The sequence below is a fragment of the Bufo bufo genome, chromosome 1 (assembly GCF_905171765.1).
Source record: "Bufo bufo chromosome 1, aBufBuf1.1, whole genome shotgun sequence".
Taxonomy (NCBI): Eukaryota; Metazoa; Chordata; class Amphibia; order Anura; family Bufonidae; genus Bufo; species Bufo bufo.
Genome location: NC_053389.1, coordinates 671,262,662 through 671,278,182, shown reverse-complemented (window position 1 = coordinate 671,278,182; position 15,521 = coordinate 671,262,662). Strand labels below are relative to the sequence as shown.

The window sequence follows — 15,521 nt, the reverse complement described above, 5'->3', positions numbered from 1 at the left end:
ATGCAACTCACCTCATCCACTTGATCGCATAGTTGAGCTCGTCTTCTTTCTTCTTCTTGCAGGACCTGGCTGGAAAAGGACCTTCAGTGACGTCATCGCGCTCACCACGTGGTGAGCGCGGTGATGTCAGCGCAGGTCCTGCTGAATGAAGATAGAAAGTTCTTCTATCTTCATTCAGCAGGATCGGCACTGACGTCACCGTGCTCACCACGTGGTGAGCGCGATGACGTCACCGAAGGTCCTTTTCCAGCCAGGTCCTGCAAGAAGAAGAAGAAAGAAGATGAGCTCGACATCCCATATCTTTTTCCCCCAGCGAAGGTCACACCCTAGGCCCTTTAATCTGAGAGGATCCAAAAGGTCCACATGTCCCATATGAGTAGACCAGTGCTGTACACCACACATGATAGTTCATGGCCCTGTTAGGTATTTTACATTGGAGCCCAGGAGCTTGAAGTTAGTCATCTAAATTTAGAGAGGTTTTCTAATAAAGACATGTTTCCGCTCAGTCAAACCATAAGTTATATGACTATAGATCTTGAAACTGGCGCTGGTGACAAGAATAACAAGAAGAGACTCCATCCTCCTGGTCTATCTCTGATATAGGCCTCTTTCCCACGGGCGTGTGCGCCCCGTTGCCGTATTGCGGACCGCATTTGTGGATCCGCAATACACGGGTGCCCTTCCGTGGGCATTCCTCATCACGGATGCGGACCCATTCACTTCAATGAGTCCGCAAATCCGGAGATGCGGAATGGTGCGGAATGGAAGCACGGAACAGAACCCTATGAAAGCACTACGGAGTGCTTCCGTGGGGTTTCGTCCCGTACTTCCGTTCCGCAAAAAGATAGAACATGTCCTATCTTTTTGCGGAACGGCCGGATCGCGGAACCATTCAAGTAAATGGGTCCGCGATCCGCTGCGGCTGCCCCACGGACTGTGCTCCTGCATTGCGGCCCACATTATGAGGGGCCGCAGCACGACCACGGGAAAGAGGCCGCAGCCATTGGGAAAGAGGCCATAGTCTTTGTAGTTCTTATGTGATATATAGGCAGGCAAGGAATGGGAAATGAAATGCTGCAGTCAAGATTTTTTTATATTTTTTTATTTTTTTTTAAGGGAAAAAGGGGAGGGAAGTAAAGGGGAAGGGAAGAGAATTTTTTATTTTTTGGGAAACATTTTTTTTTTTTTTTTTTTTTGGAGGGGGAGTAGGGAGAGAAAGTGGAGGCAGAAATGGGGAAGGGAAGTTTTTTTAAAGTTTTTTTGTTTTTGGGGAAGGGTTAAAATTTTCATTTTTGTTTTTTTTCCTGGCGGGTGGCAGTACAGGATGGTGCTTGACGGTTCGCCTTCACACTGGCTCTTTTTCCAGAGGCTCTCTAGATTTCATTTTCCTCCAGAACATGCAGATGCTAAAAAAAGAAAATCTATCAGTTATTTGATATTTGCTACTTACATGTCAGCTCTGAGTGAAATGTGTGCACAGATCCTCCAATGTTTTTTCTTACATTAGCTGCTTATCAGTCCACTGACATTATAACATGTCTGGCCTTGTAATATGCGCCAAATTTATCATGAAGCGTTCAGTATTGTGATAAATCTGGAGCATCCAGTGACTGCCTGGACTAAGTTTACACTGTGTAATGTGTAATATTTATCTAAAATACTACGCCTGTTCCACAGAGTATCTTATAGATGCTACCTACCATATGCCAGCGATCAGCATGATGGTGACGGAGCCGGCCACAGATATTGCTATGAGGGAAGCATTGTTGTTCTGTAGCTCCTCTAGAAGTGGCGGCTCAGGCGCTGTGATGTCAAGCACATCAGGAAGTGTAGGGCGAGGATGGTATTTTTTTGTCGCCTGTTCCGATTCGCTGATAACTAAATGAAGAAAACAATTACATTAATAGTTAATTCCATGAAGAGAACGATAATGACATTGTAGTGTATCTTATACATGAAAGAACATGAAATATATGTCAGAATATCAGAATCGTCTGCATCATGGAGGCTCAGAAGCACTGTCAAAACCAAAAGTGGCTCCAAAATACAGAAATGGCTAAAATCTTTCCATTATAGGTTTTTTCCTTACAAATACTAATGTAAAATAGCCCCACATTATAGGTGACAATTCCGAGTTTCAGAACTAGATCCTTTCTCACTAATTATCACCCACAAGTAGATATGAATCCCGTGTATCTAAGAATTACCACTCAGCAAAGTGCCAGTAATAATATGTCCTTACCTGCCACGTTATAGGTGATCTTACTCACTGGCACCTCAGAGTCCAGGATGGTGGTACACGTGTACCGTCCGGAGTCCCCCATCTGTACGCCCTTGATCACTAGATAGGGCTCCCGGGTGATTTTGGGATTGTGTTCACGAGGCTATAGAAAAAATATGGAGAATTATCAGAGCCTCAGATATCACAACTATTTATAATATAATATTTGTAATTTACATAGTCATATCATTAGGACAAAAATTTTGAAAATTGCTGATGATAATTTGCTGACATGACAGAAAGTCTGATTTTAGACCATATTGAGCAGCCTGGTCATGATTTTGGGTGAAAGGACTTTCTGCTAAGTGGTTTTTGAGTAATGAAAGGAATACATTTGGGAAGCGCTGCCTTAACATTATGGTCGTATAACTCAAACTGAACAATCTCCCAATTTTACCCTGCATTGTACTTACCAGGGTGAACACGTTGTTATAGGTGTCCTCCAGCCTTGCATACCAGTCAAAAGTACAGTCCAGAATTAGTTCTTCATATTCTGGGATTTTTATATTTATCTCTAGAAAAACAGGAAAATGAAAGAAGATATTATAGAAGTAATTGTGTAGATATTCTGTCCTACATTTAGGGGTTGTCTCAATAACACGTCTCCTTCTATAAGACCTAATAGGAAATACGGCCATCATAGAGGAGACTGATAGTAACTGGTTATATTCTGCTATCTCCTCACCTCCACAGTTTACAGTCTCTGCCAGGTGAGACTTGTGATCTTTACATGGAGAGCAGGACCGTCCAGTTTTCAGATCTGAGAAAAGAAGAAAGAAATGAAATGTGAGCCGAGCATTAAAGACACTTATAATATTAGAATAAATATGATAATCATGTGCTGGTATCTATCACCCCTCTGTCACCTGCACATGGACAGTATACTGTACAGGCTGCTACAAATCACCCTTCTAGCCTGCTTATGGACTGAATCATATTAATGTAAATATCCTCCTGCTTTGGGAAGTCTGGTGTATACCAGTGACTGGTATATTTAGTGTACGGTGAGGATTTGGGGTCCTATATATTTACTAATGTACTATATGAATGTAGATATAAGAATAGAAACTTCCACTTTACCGAAACATCTGTTGGAGGTGCACAGGCAGCTGCATCTCTCCAAGTAGTCTGTGAAAAGAGGAGACATCATATAATAGTCAGCGAGTGCTGTGTAAAGTGCCTATGTAGTGCTGCTCACCTCTGTATAATAAGCACAGTACCCACAGTTTACACACACTAGTGGGAAAGGTCCATTGGCATGCATTATATAGTGTAATTCTAGTTCCTCTGGCCTATGATAGAAATCTTATACTGTACCTTGATTTTTTGGAGGGCCCCCGGCGCAGACAACCTTCTCCTCGGCGCAGGTCTGACAGTTGATGTAGGTTTGCACCATTAATCCTGAGGAAATGCACTTGTGTTATAACCGTCCAATCTTATAGATAATAATAATAATGACAAGAAGCTGAATCTGGTATAAAATGTACTTACCACAGCTGTCTGCACCTGAGGAATGGAGAAAAAAGAAGACATTACTGACCGTTCTCATTGTCAGACTCAGAAACCTCTAATCTCTGGGTCTCCTTATTATTACATGATGTCAGTGCCTCTGTGTTCGTCACTTTGTTTTCTAGATTTCCATTGACAGAAATCTCTAAACCGCCCAGAACGGTCCGGGCCTCTATAGAACGCAGCCGCTCCTAGTGCAAACATCCCTGGCAGCCAATCAGGTGCTGGCTTACATATGTCCAGTACAGGGTAGGAGATAACAGCAGTGATCTGATTGGTGGCTGTGGGGATCTCTAGTTTGGGTCTACATTACTATTACTACATGAGGCCTGTGTGTGTAATACATTTATATGTCATATTATAGCACGTGTTATATCTAGAAGAACTCACCTTGTTTATTTGGACACCTCCCTAAAAGTGAGAAATGAAGAAAAGCAGAATTACTAATAGAGAACAATAAAGAACAGAAATCCCCTGTATATGAGGGCTCTATCTATAACCCTGCAATAATACAAAAGAAAACTGCACGCATAGCAATTCCCAGTATAGAACATTTTATTACAATCGCTCCCTCCTGTCACTAGGCTGTAGGGAAAGGAAAACAAGCTGAAAACATCCTCTCTGACAACCTACCAGACACGTAGAAGATAAGTACAATGGTAGACAGAAGAAGATTCCACTTACGTTGGTTTGAGTCCTGGACGATAACCTTGAGCTTTTCTTTGAGTCGCTGGAAATGGAGTCCAATGATGTGAAGAAGCTGGATCTCTAAGATATATAAAGAGGAGAAGAATGAGAGTCCGATCCCCTCATCTATCAGTCTGAGCCCCCAACACACTAATTACTATTAATAAGAGAAGTAGAATTTCCACCTACGTATAAAATATTGTACTTACCCTTAAAATCTATATCCTGGATGACGTCCACAGATTTTTTATATTCAGACGCAATTTCGGATATAGCATATTTATCTGGAAGGAAAATAATGGTACAATTATTATCTATCTATCTATCTATAGATTACATAAAATAGAAATAATAGTAATAATATAAGTACCCAGTATGCCGACTTCATCCTCAAGGTAGTTCAGGACTTTTTTTTCTGTGACTTTGGCAAACCGCTTGATGTTGACATAGGCTTCTATTGAGTCAATGTCATCGACTTGGCTTTTGATAAAGGTGTTGAATTCTTCCATAGCCATTTTCCCTCTGGAGTCGCATGGTATGCAACAGAGAGACTGTCCGATGAAGACAGATGTTACAAGCAGTAGAAGCCACATGGTCTGGATAGAACCAGACATCTTTAGTAAAATCGCTTCCTGTAGCAAATAATCACTAAGGACGCAAGAGAGCAGAACTATGTCCCACTGAGAAGACAACAGCACTGCACAGGTTACAGCATCAGGCACCGGTTTAGGGACAATGTCTTTATGACATCATCAGAATATGCAAATGAGGCTCTGAAACAAGCAATTGGATTGGTGGAAAATGGGATTATGACATCATATGCAAATAATTCTCTGGAACGTGAGATGTTTGAGGGAGTAAATAAGTATGTTCACTTAAAAAAACATTTTTTTAAGGCACATCTAATACATATCATGACATTCTTTACAGAATATACATATCAGGCATGGGTAACAGAACATGTACAGTATATTCCACCGTATATTCCACTGTATGATGTTATCGGAATTTGAAAATGAGGCTCTGAAACACAAAAGTTATTGGATTGGTGGAAAATGTAATTGTGTCATCATTATATGAAATATGCAAATTATGTTCTACTAGTGTTGGGCAATATACCGGTATCCACAATATAATGCAGTATTAAAAAAAGGCAATATGACGATATCATCACTTCTTAAGTATCGTGATATTTAATGACATCATAGGGGTGGCCGCTTCCATTATAGGTAGGTATGGAAGACCTATAATGAAAGCTGGTGGTTAAGGACTGACTCACGTGGTCTTCTCTTAATCTTGAGGCTGGCAAACGTCAGAACGTAGCTGTCTGTGCCACAGCGACGTCACCTAGCATATGGGCGCCGTGGCTGACTTCACAGCAACTGCCAGTGCCGGAGCTAGGCTGATGCTCTGCCTCACTCCTGTGTCCTGCTGCCAGGCTGCTGAGTGGGGCCATTATCTGTCAGTCAATGCCAGGGGCCTTCTAGCTGCTGCCCTCAGCTTCAGCCTGCCTCACTTGTCCACCCAGGCCCCTCAGCTGCCCTGGACTGATGGTGGTACATGCTGCCCAAGTAATATACTGTATATTCAGGGGCCTAGCTAGAAATGACTGGGCCCCATAGCAAAAAAAAAAATTATGGGCCCCCTCCCGGATCTCCCACCCCCACATACCTCTCAGACCTCGCCGCCACATCCGCAGGTCCTCATGCACTTACGACGGTTTACGTGTAGGACTGAGCACAGACAGTTGGTCACTGGCAACGCATTTGTGCCAGTGTAGGAAATGTATGACTCTAAATGTCTGTGTATTTAAGTAGGACTAGTCAGAACTGCCACCCAGACTGCGGGACCGAGTCAGGGGTCAAGTCCTGGGAAAAAAAGTGTAGGAACTCCCTCAAGATCCACTGCCACCACTCCCCCCTCAAAAAATAAATAAATATATATTTCACAGAAAATTCAGTGCAACATAAAACATAAACAAAAACTGGAATTTGCACTATACTGTATGTCTTTCATATTATAAGCTCCCCTTATATATAATTTACTTACAGTTCTGAAGACTCAGGGGTGCTGACAGGCTTGGCCTCAGGGGTGTTGGGTGGCTTTGCCTCACGGGTGCTGGCAGGCTTGGCCTCACGGGTGCTCGCAGGCTTGGCCTCACGGGTGCTGGCAGGCTTGGCCTCAGGGGTGCTGGCAGGCTTGTCCTCTGGGATGCTTTGCAGGCTTGGCCTGAGGGGTGCTGGCTGGCTTGGCCTGAGGGGTGCTGGCTGGCTTGGCCTGAGGGGTGCTGGCTGGCTTGGCCTGATGGGTGCTGGTTGGCTTGGCCGGGCAGAAGGAGTGTGGGAGACTGTGAGGCCTTTTTTCTCCAAGCTGCTCCGGAAAAAAATCAGTTTTCATTGTACCTCAGGTCAGACCACTAATCAGACCCCCAATGTTAATCAGACCTCAGCTAACAGCCCCAATAAGATCCCCAATGCTAATAAGACCCCAATAAGACCCCAGATAACACCTCAGCTCAGACCCCAATATGAATGACCCCCAATCAGACCTCAGATAAGAGCCCCATGCCTTATAGCACCACCCAGTAGCCTTATTGCAGCCCCCAGTAGCCTCATAGCAGCCCACAGTAGCCTCTCCATCAGCCTCCAGTGCCTCTCACCAGCCCCCAGTGCCTCTCAATCAGTCCCCAGTGCCTCTCACCAGCAGCCCCCAGTCAATGCCTCTCCATCAGCCCCCAGTGCCTCTCAATCAGCCCCCAGTGCACCCTCCCCCCTTCCCCGGTATTAAAAACATTGGTGGGCAGTGCACCCTCCCCGGTTTTAAAATCATTGGTGGGCAGTGCGCCCCCCCTCTCCTGTATTAAAATCATTGGTGGGCAGTGCGCCCTCCCCGGTATTAAAATCATTGGTGGGCAGTGCGCCCCCCCAGTATTATAATCACTGGTGGGCAGTGCAAGCCCTCCCCCCCAGCATTAAAATCATTGGTGGGCAGTGCGCCCTCCCCCCGGCAATAAAATCATTGGTGGGCAGTGCGCCCCCCCCCCCAGTATTATAACCATTGGTGGGCAGTGCAAGCCCTCCCCCCCCCAGTATTATAATCATTGGTGGGCAGTGCGCCCCCCCAGTATTATAATCATTGGTGGGCAGTGCAAGACCCCCCCCCCCAGTATTATAATCATTGTGGGCAGTACGCCCTCCCCCAACCCCCCCACCAACAATGGTGGCAGTGGCAATTTTAATTCGAGTCCCAGCAGTGTAATGCCCTCCCCCCCAGCATTAAAATCATTGGTGGGCAGTACGCCCTCCCCCGGTAATAAAATCATTGGTGAGCAGTGCCCCCCCCCCCCAGTATTATAATCAATGGTGGGCAGTGCAAGCCCTCCTGTCACGGCTGTGTGTGAGAAACAAGAGCATACATCGTGAATAAGCTACTGACCGGACCTAAACTAGGGAGGATAAAGGGTGACCCCTGGCAGACCCTAAAAGCTCTCCCTATGCTGCTAAGTACATGTCCAGATCCAGATGGTGGATGGAGACATGCCCGCGTACCTAAGGCTGATGACCACTGTAACCCCTACAATAGTGGAAGGGGCACGGCCACCGGTGCCCTGCTCAGAATATGGGCGGATCCAGTCAGCAAACAAACAGAAACACACAATGTCTGCACACTTAACTGAAGGAGCTGCAGCAGCAGTGAAAACAGATCCAAAGTCAGCAGACAATATCCGAAGTACTTGCTTCAGCAGAACTCAGGTCCATAGAAAGATATCACAAGTGAAGATACTCAAGCGAGAGATACAGCTCAAATGAAAAGTATAATCCGCGCCCTACAAAGGAGGAGGGGTGATTTAAAGGCAGAGAAATCAAACACAGGAGGGACAGCTGGGAGGGAGGAAACAGAAAGTAAAGACCTCAACACAGGGGCGGAGAAACAGAGCAGAGAGAACTCCTCCAAGCTCTAGTAGTGACATCATCACAGGGGTGGAGAAACAGAGCTGTGAGAACGTCTCAAAGCTCTGGTAGTGACAGTACCCCCCCCTCTACGGGTGTACTCCGGACACCCAGGACCCACCTTTTCAGGATGAGCCCTATGAAATGCCCTGATGAGGCGAGTGGCTTTAATGTCCGACACCGGGACCCACATCCTCTCCTCAGGACCATAACCCTTCCAATGAACGAGGTACTGAAGAGAACCGCAGACAATGCGAGAGTCCACAATTCTGGAAACCTCAAACTCCAGATTGCCATCAACTAAAATCGGAGGAGGAGGCAAAGAGGAGGGTACCGTGGGCTGGACATATGGTTTTAAGAGAGATCTGTGAAATACATTATGTATCTTCCAAACCCGTGGAAGATCAAGACGGAGGCAACAGAATTGACGACTGACAAGATTTTATAAGGCCCAATAAACTTGGGACCCAATTTCCAGGAGGGAACCTTCAGTTTAATATTTCTTGTAGACAACCACACCAGATCACCCACATCCAGGTCCGGACCAGGCACACGTCTCTTATCAGCCACACGCTTATAATTTCTCACTCATCTTTCTAAGATTACTCTGAATCTTTTGCCAAATGGTAGACAAAGACGAGGAAAATCTCTCCTCCTCAGGCAAACCTGAAGGAGCCCCTCCCGAGAATGTCCCAAACTGCGGATGGAAACCCATATGCACCAAAGAATGGTGACTTATCAGAAGATTCCTGATGACGGTTGTTCAGTGCAAACTCAGCAAGAGGGAGAAACGAACACCAATCCTCCTGGTTCTCTGCCACAAAACAGCGCAAATATGTCTCCAGATTCTGATTGACGCGTTCTGTCTGACCATTCGACTGCGGGTGAAAAGCAGAAGAGAAGGACAGCCGAACCCCCAGGCGAGAACAGAAAGCCTTCCAGAATCTGGACACAAACTGCGTGCCTCTATCGGAAACAATATCAGAGGGAATGCCATGCAATTTAACAATATGGTCGACAAAAGCTTGCGCCAACGTTTTAGCATTTGGTAAACCAGGGAAGGGTACGAATGAGCCATCTTGCTAAAACGGTCCACCACCACCAGGATCACCGACTTCCCTGAGGAACGAGGAAGATCCGTGATAAAGATCCATTTACAGGTGTGTCCAAGGACGGGAAGGTATGGGTAACGGGAGAAGGGGACCTAAAGGCCGTGAACGAGGGACCTTAGCGCGAGCACACGCTCATCAAGCAGCCACAAAACCCTCCACCGACTTACGAAGAGCCGGCCACCAAAATCTCCGTGCAATGAGATCTACCGTGGCTCTACCTCCGGGGTGACCAGCAAGAACAGTATCATGATGCTCCTTGAAGAGTTTGTGACGTAACTCCGAGGGCACAAACAACTTCCCAGAAGGACAACGGGCAGGTGCCTCAGTCTGGGCAGCCTGGACCTCGGCCTCCAAATCAGAATAGCAGAGCAGAAACAACTACCCCCCTCCGCCAAAATGGGACCCCGGGTCCTCGAGTTTTCTCTCCCGGAAAAACAGCGAGAGAGAGCATCAGCCTTCACATTTTTGATCCCAGGGCGGAATGTGATGACAAAATTGAATCTGGGAGAAGAAAAGAGACCATCCTGGCCTGTCTCGGATTCATACGCTTGGCCGACTCCAAGTACCCAGATTCTTATGGTCGGTAAAAACGTGATAGGGTGCCTGCCCCCCTCCAACCAATGGCGCCATTCCTCGAAAGCCAACTTGATGGCCAACAACTCCCTATCTCCCACATCATAGTTTTTCTCTGCCGGGGAGAGTTTTTTTAGAGAAAAAGGCACAGGGTCGCCATTTGGCAGGAGAAGGGCCCTGGGACAAAACCGCACCCACACCCACCTCGGGAAGCATCCACCTCAACAATAAAAGGGTAAGGAAACATAGGGATGCACCAAGATGGGAGCAGACGCAAAACTCTCTTTAATCTTAGAAAAAGCTGCAAGCGCCTCCTCCGACCAAGAGGAAAAATCCGCCCCCTTTTTTTGTCATGTCAGTGAGGTGTTTGACAACAGAGGAATAATTCAAAATGAACTTTCTGTAATAGTTCGCAAAACCCAGAAAGCGCATCAATGCCTTCTGATTCTCAGAAGCTCCCCACTTAAGCACAGCACGGACCTTCTCCGGATCCATGCGAAAACCAAAGCAGAGAGGAGAAAACCCAGAAATTTGAATCTCCAACACCATAAAAACACATTTCTCCAGCTTGGCGTACAATTTATTTTCCCGCAGAATCCGCAGAACCTGAAAAAGATGATCCTGATGGGTCTGAACATCAGGGAAAAAATCAAAATATCATCAAGATACACCAATACAAATTTCCCCATTAAATGGTAGAAAATACTGTTAACAAAATGCTGAAAGACGGCCGGAGCATTCATCAGGCCGAAAGGCATAACGAGATTCTCGAAAAAGCCCGTTAGGGATATTAAAGGCCGTTTTCCATTCATCCCCCTCTCTGACCCTGACCAGGTTGTACGGCCGCCTCTCAAATCCAATTTGGAAAAAACCTTGGCCCCAACAATTGGTTGAAGAGGGTCCGGGATCAGAGGAAGGGATAGGGTGATTTTGAGGGACGAATATGCCCCTTCTCGAGACTCTCAGAGATATAGGTTCGCATTGCGATTCCTTCCGGTTGTGAGAGATTGTAGAGGCGTGCTTTGGCAGCTTGGCGCCGGGAATGAGGTTAATGGGACATCAAACTCCCGGTGAGGAGGTAGCTCCTGAACACCGCTCTCGGAAAACACGTCCGAGAAATCACAGAGAAATGATGGCACAGTTTTAGTAGACACCTCTGCAAAAGTTGCTGTGAGACAATTCTCTCTACAAAACTCACTCCACTCATTTATTTGCCTTCCTTGCCAATCAATAGTGGGGTTATGTCTAGTGAGCCAGGGTAACCCCCAAAACTAGAGGAGAAGGCAATCCGTTAAGGACAAAACAAGATATATCCTCCACATGAGTGTCACCTACAGCTAACCGGATATTGTGAACAATGCCCTTCAGGGATCTCTGTGAGAGTGGAGCAGAGTCAATAGCAAAAACAGGTATATCCTTTTCTAATGTGCAAACCTGAAAACCATGCATGGCTACAAATTGAGTGTCAATAAGATTGACGGGCCGCTCCACTATCGAGCAAAAATTTCACAAGAAATGACTTTGCTCTCTAGCGCCACCTTGGCAGAAAGGAGAAAAACGGGAACTGCAGGTCAAGGAAAAGCATCAATTCCTACATCAACTTTGCCCAAAGTAGCAGATGTGAAGCAGAGTTTGATGATTTACCTTTTGAGGTTTTTCTCTTATTATCACTCTTAGTACAGTTCATGAATTTCCTAGACGGACAAACATTTGCCAGATGACCTATGCCCCCACAACAAAAACACACCATTCTCTGAGGATTAAATCCTCCTTTATCAGGGGCAAGTCGACCTGGCTGCATGGGCTCCTCCTCAGAGGGGACCGAGACAGGATGAGGCCTCTGCACACTGAATGAGTCCGCACCACTGCCCCTAGACTGACAATGGCTGGACAGAGAGGTCTCGTTTCTTTCTCTTCGACGCCTGTCAAGGTGTACCGCCAATGACATGGCAGACTCTAAGGACGTTGGTCTCTCATGGAAAGCAAACGCATCTTTCAATCTCTCTGAGAGACCATGACAGAACTGACTCCGGAGTGCAGCATCATTCCAACCTGAATCAGCTGCCCATCTCCGAAATTCAGAACAATAATGCTCCGCGGACAGTTTGTTTCTGGCATAAAAAAAACGTAAGTTAGACTCAGCCAGAGCAACACGATCCGGGTCATCATATATCTGCCCCAGGGCCACAAAAAATCTTTCCACGGATCGAAGGGAGGGATCCCCCGATGGTAGCGAAAAAGCCCAAGTCTGAGTATTACCCCTGAGCAGGGAGATGACAATCCTCACCCTCTGCTCCTCATTACCAGAGGAATGGGGACACAAGCAAAAATGGAGTTTGCATGCCTCACTGAAGCGAACAAAATTCTCACTGCCTCCCGGAAGTGAGACCTTTGCTCGCAACAGAATCCATGGGCCGGAGCAGTAGCCCAATGCATGAAGCTGAAGTCATAGATTGACGGAGATCCGCTACCTCCAAAGAAAGACCCTGCATGCGGTCCAATCAGGTAAAGAAATGTGGATCCATGTCAAAAAGGACGGTTTTAGGGCGGATTATAAAGTCACGGCTGTGTGTGAGCAACAAAAGCATACACCGAGAATAAGCTACTGACCGACCCAAACTAGGAGGATAAAGGGTGACCCCTGGCAGACCCTAAGATCTCTCCCTATGCTGCTAACACATGTCCAGATCCCAGATGGTGGATCGAGACATGCCCGCGTACCTAAGGCTGAAGACCACTGTAACCCCTACAATAGTGGAAGGGGCATGGCCAACCGGTGCCCTGCATAGAATAGGATGGAACCGGGGTCGCCTCGGATCCAGTCAGCAAACAAACAGAAACACACAATGTCTGCACACTTAACTGAGGAGCTGCAGCAGCAGTGAAAACAGATCCAAAGTCAGCAGACAATATCCGAAGTACTTGCTTTAGCAGAACTCAGGTCCATAGAAAGATATCACAAGTGAAGATACTCAAGCGAGAGATACAGCTCAAATGAACAGTGTAATCCCGTGCCCTACAAAGGAGGAGGGGTGATTTAACCACTTAAGGACCACCGTTTTATACCCTCTAGTGACCAGGCCTTTTTTACAAATCGGCACTCCACAAATTTAGCGGTTTATTGCTCGGTCATGCAACTTACCACCCAAATGAATTTTACCATCCTTTTCTTCTCACTAATAGAGCTTTCATTTGGGTGGTATTTCATTGCTGCTGACATTTTTACTTTTTTTGTTATTAATCGAAATTTAACGATTTTTTTTTTGCAAAAAAAATGACATTTTTCACTTTCAGTTGTAAAATTTAGCAAAAAAAACAACATCCATATATAAAATTTTCTCTAAATTTATTGTTCTGCATGTCTTTGATAAAAAAAAAATGTTTGGGTAAAAAAAAAATGCTTTGGGTAAAAGTTATAGCGTTTACAAACTATGGTACAAAAATGTGAATTTCCGCTTTTTTGAAGCAGCTCTGACTTTCTGAGCACCTGTCATGTTTTCCTGAGGTTCTACAATGCCCAGACAGTACAAACACCCCACAAATGACCCCATTTCGGAAAGTAGACACCCTAAGGTATTCGCTGATGGGCATAGTGAGTTCATAGAACTTTTTATTTTTTGTCACAAGTTAGTGGAAAATGATTTTTTTTTTTTTTTCTTACAAAGTCTCATATTCCACTAACTTGTGACAAAAAATAAAAACTTCTATGAACTCACTATGCCCATCAGCGAATACGTTGGGTGTCTTCTTTCCAAAATGGGGTCACTTGTGGGGTAGTTATACTGCCCTGGCATTCTAGGGGCCCAAATGTGTGGGTATGTAGTTTTGAAATCAAAATGTGTAAAAAATGACCGGTGTAATCCGAAAGGTGCTCTTTGGAATGGTGGGCCCCCTTTGCCCACCTAGGCTGCACATGTGGTATCGTCGTACTCAGGAGAAGTTGGGGAATGTGTTTTGGGGTGTCATTTTACATATACCCATGCTGGGTGAGATAATATCTTGGTCAAATGCCAAATTTGTATAAAAAAATGGGAAAAAGTTGTCTTTTGGCCAAGATATTTCTCTCACCCAGCAAGGGTATATGTAAAATGACACCCCAAAACACATTCCCCAACTTCTCCTGAGTACGGAGATACCACATGTGTGACACTATTTTTGCAGCCTAGGTGGGAAAAGGGGCCCATATTCCAAAGAGCACCTTTTGGATTTCACCGGTCATTTTTTACACATTCTGATTTCAAACTTCTTACCACACATTTGGGCCCCTAGAATGCCAGGGCAGTATAAACTACCCCACAAGTGACCCCATTTGGAAAGAAGACACCCCAAGATATTTCGTGATGGGCATAGTGAGTTCATGGAAGTTTTTATTTTTTGTCACAAGTTAGTGAAATATGAGACTTTGTAAGGGGAAAAAAAATAAAAAATAAAAAAAAATCATCATTTTCCGCTAACTTGTGACAAAAAATATAAAATTCTATGAACTCGCCATGCCCATCACGGAATACCTTGGGTGTCTTCTTTCCAAAATGGGGTCACTTGTGGGGTAGTTATACTGCCCTGGCATTTTCCAGGGGCCCTAATGTGTGGTATGTAGGTAAATGACCTGTGAAATCCGAAAGGTGCTCTTTAGAATGTGGGCCCCTTTGCCCACCTAGGCTGCAAAAAAGTGTCACACATGTGGTATCTCCGTACTCAGGAGAAGTTGGGCAATGTGTTTTGGGGTGTCATTTTACATATACCCATGCTGGGTGAGATAAATTCTTGGTCAAATGCCAACTTTGTATAAAAAAATGGGAAAGTTGTCTTTTGCCAAGATATTTCTCTCACCCAGCATGGGTATATGTAAAATTACACCCCAAAACACATTGCCCAACTTCGCCTGAGTACAGCGATACCACATGTGTGACACTTTTTTGCAGCTAGGGTGGGCAAAGGGGCCCACATTCCAAAGAGCACCTTTCGGGATTTCACTGGCCATTTTTTTATAGATTTTGATTCAAACCACTTCTCACGCATTCGGCCCCTAAAATGCCAGGGAAGTATAACTACCCCACAAGTGACCCCATTTTGGAAAGAAGACACCCCAAGGTATTTCGTGATGGGCATAGTGAGTTCATGGAAGTTTTTATTTTTTGTCACAAGTTAGTGGAAGATGAGACTTTGTAAGAAAAAATAAAATAAAAAATCATAATTTTCCGCTAACTTGTGACAAAAAATATAAAATTCTAGGAACTCGCCATGCCCCTCACGGAATACCTTGGGGTGTCTTCTTTCCAAAATGGGGTCACTTGTGGGGTAGTTATACTGCCTGGCATTTTCCAGGGGCCCTAATGTGTGGTAAGTAGGTAAATGACCTGTGAAATCCTAAAGGTGCTCTTTGGAATGTGGGCCCATTTGCCCACCTAG

The 15,521-nt window shown here is 45.3% G+C and overlaps 1 protein-coding gene across 1 annotated transcript; it reads right to left on the bottom strand.

Moving 5' to 3' along the window:
* Positions 1-1,311: 1,311 nt before the first annotated feature.
* Positions 1,312-4,993, bottom strand: LOC120986567 (izumo sperm-egg fusion protein 1-like). Its single transcript, XM_040415218.1, has 12 exons — positions 4,848-4,993; positions 4,687-4,761; positions 4,475-4,558; positions 4,181-4,201; positions 3,773-3,787; positions 3,599-3,682; positions 3,362-3,409; positions 2,967-3,041; positions 2,695-2,795; positions 2,243-2,384; positions 1,701-1,878; positions 1,312-1,406 (listed from the first exon to the last, which is right to left on the bottom strand). The coding sequence occupies exons 1-12, from the start codon at positions 4,990-4,992 to the stop codon at positions 1,346-1,348; spliced, it is 1,029 nt and encodes a 342-aa protein (XP_040271152.1). The 5' UTR covers position 4,993; the 3' UTR covers positions 1,312-1,345.
* Positions 4,994-15,521: the final 10,528 nt, after the last annotated feature.

Bases quoted from the DNA above. Each gene is read 5' to 3' on its own strand.
- LOC120986567 (XM_040415218.1), bottom strand. From the start codon at position 4,992: ATGGCTATGGAAGAATTCAACACCTTTATCAAAAGCCAAGTCGATGAC. The intron at 2,385-2,694 runs GTAAGTACAATG...TTTTTTCTATAG, and splicing joins ATAACAACGTGTTCACCCTG to CCTCGTGAACACAATCCCAA. The intron at 1,407-1,700 runs GTAGGTAGCATC...TTCTTTTTTTAG, and splicing joins ATGCTGATCGCTGGCATATG to CATCTGCATGTTCTGGAGGA.